The sequence below is a fragment of the Balaenoptera acutorostrata genome, chromosome X (genome assembly GCF_949987535.1).
Source record: "Balaenoptera acutorostrata chromosome X, mBalAcu1.1, whole genome shotgun sequence".
Classification (NCBI taxonomy): domain Eukaryota; kingdom Metazoa; phylum Chordata; class Mammalia; order Artiodactyla; family Balaenopteridae; genus Balaenoptera; species Balaenoptera acutorostrata.
In genome coordinates this window covers 22,743,681-22,746,313 of record NC_080085.1, presented here as the reverse complement: position 1 = coordinate 22,746,313, position 2,633 = coordinate 22,743,681, and the positions used below count along the sequence as shown (strand labels likewise).

The 2,633-nt window shown below is 44.5% G+C and overlaps 1 protein-coding gene across 1 annotated transcript; it reads right to left on the bottom strand.

The window, feature by feature from the left end:
- Positions 1 to 1,168: 1,168 nt before the first annotated feature.
- On the bottom strand, positions 1,169 to 2,215 carry LOC103008864 (melanoma-associated antigen B18-like). The gene has a single exon (XM_007186299.2). The coding sequence runs from the start codon at positions 2,213 to 2,215 to the stop codon at positions 1,169 to 1,171; it is 1,047 nt and encodes a 348-aa protein (XP_007186361.2).
- Between the last annotated feature and the right edge of the window lie 418 nt (positions 2,216 to 2,633).

Sequence of the window (2,633 nt, the reverse complement as noted above, 5' to 3'; positions counted from 1 at the left end):
ACCCAGCTTAAATTAACAGGATATCCCACTGAGAGACTTGTATTTTCCCCAAACCCCAAACTTCTGTTCCCCAGGGAATTTGTACCTTATTGTTTTCACCCTCCCCCTCCCACTTCTCCCAACCCCATCCCTGTCCCATTACCTCCTTACTCCTTCTTACTTGTCCTTTAGGTCTTAGAGGGTATTTCACCATCTTCTCTGTATAATTACTACTCCTTGACTGTACAATTCTAAAGGCAGGGTGTTTTGTATCCTAGTTTCACCATTTATAACACAATAATTTTCAAAGAGCAGATGCTCAATATTTGGAGAATGAATGAGCCAGTGAGCATGAGTTCTAGTTTATAAATATTTTATTTCTCCTACATTCTTTAATACGCTAAGCAAATCCAGGTATGTATCTTTTATTTTTACAGAATAACAGACTAAAATGGATAAGGGAAACCAAGAACTGCACATTTTTTAAACTTTTTTTCTCCTGTATTTTTTTTTAACATTTTTATTGGAAGTCTCCTGTATTTTTTTGATCCCAGTAATTTTACTGATAAAATTTTTCACATTTCCAAAGAAATGCCAATTACCATGCCATGTTTTATTGTTCTAGTTCTATAAATACGAAAGGTCTCCCAATTTGTGTTACAAAATAATAAAACTCTTAATCTTAACTCTATTAAGTTAAATCTAATAAATATGTAACTGAGGTCACTAATAAATTTAGATTCTGAAATTATTATACCTTCTATTAAAGAAACAACATTTAAAATATAACAAAAGGAAAGAAAGAGAGAAAGGAAGGGAGGAAGGGAAGGGGGAAAGAAAAGAAAAGAGAAGAAAAAGGAAAAGAAAAGGAAGAGAAAAGATTAAACTCGATAAGTTTACCATATAGAATAGGAACACAAAGAGGATATTACACTGTGTTCCCTATAGACCCACCCTGGCCATCCACAACTTAGAATGTTACTGCTCTTTTTCCACAAGGAAAACAATCTTCTCAGACTTCATCATTTGAACTATAACCTAAATAAAAAAGAAAAAAAGGTAAAATTCCAAGTTAGCAATACACAACAGGAACTCAGGGATATACCCTTCTCCAGTCCCACCCTGGCCCTCCACTATTAGAACACTGACACACCTTTTCAACCAAAAAGTGAAGAACCAGCCTTGAACTTCACTTAGCCTGGGAGAAGTTGCTGGCCGTGGCCCTGGAGCGTGCACTGGCCATGGCAGCAGTACGAGCCCTGGCTGCCATTCTTGCTTGGGCTCTCTCTTCCTTGTCTCTCAAAGCTTCTTCATACCAGGATGGGAAGGCACTGGGCACTGTATCATAAACCTTGGCTAAAAACTCCAGCACTTTCATCTTGCTGGTTTCAGCGTGGGCTCTTGGACCCCACAGGAACTCATAGCGTGGAGGATCGCTGTTGGCCACCTGGCGGTACTCCAGGTACTTTAGCTGCACCAAATCTTCAGTGATGACCTTCTTGGGATCCCCATAGATGAAGTGCTTCCTTTCAGCATGTACACCCATCATATTCAGCACTCCCCAGATCTCCTCTTCAGGGGCACAGTTGCCCTTCATGGAGATCACACCCAGCACGATCATCAGGAGCCTGGTCTTGGGCATGTTGTCTTCTTCATTCATCGTTCCATTGAAGGTGAGGTCTAGTTTGCTGACAAGGGCATAGCAGTGCCTAGTAGGATCCACTTCCTTCAAATCAAGACCAAAGGCCAGCTCCATGTGCTCAGAGGCTCTCTTGAGGATCTCATTGAAATGACACTTGTACTTTTTGATAACAAACTTCAGCATGTCTGCCTTAGTAATTGGCTCTTTTTTTTGATACTTCTGCAGCAGGAACTGCACCAACAAAACCATCTTCTTGTGTAAAGGATCTCTGCGTGAGTCCTCAGTGCCCTTGGAGGATTTTGAGCTTTCCTTCTTTTGGCTGTTGGTACCTTCATCTGAATTGGTGCATGAAACAGCTGCACTAGCATTGGTGGTTCCCTGAGGTTCCTCAGGAGTGCTAGATGTCCCAGCAGCAGGCATATTCTGAGGCCTGTCCTCAAAGAGAGGATAGACAGAGGAAGGGGACTCTCCTGCTGCTGCTGCTGCTGCTGCTGCCGCCCCAGTGGCCTGAGCATCCTCCAGACCCTGGGTCTCAGCACGGGCCTGGCGGCGTTTCTCACGGGCACGGAGCTTACTCTTCTGACCTCGAGGCATGATGACTGGTCAGGGACTGCAGGCAGTTGTTCAATCTTCCAAGGTTGATGAGAGGTCACCAAAGAAGACAGAGGAAGAGATGGTGTGTATAGCCTCGATAGGGAGATTCTTCTACCTTGGCTCCAAGAAAAGCTGCCTCTGCTTTTCCCCTTAAGGGTACTGTTTTAGGAACCCACGAGACAGCGGCCGGCAGGACTCTGTGGAGCGCCTCTATTCTGCGGGAGCTTGTCACCTCAGTTCTAACCCAGGATACTAAACTTGACTCCTGACCAGTCCTTTGACTCCTCCCTCTGCTGATTTGAGGCTACCCCTTCAGACCAAGGATTCCCATCCCACAAATTCTGCAGGCGGAAGTGGAGGAGGGGTTGGGCATAACAGCCACGCTTGAGCCCCTCGGGGCCGACAGTGGGGTTGGGTC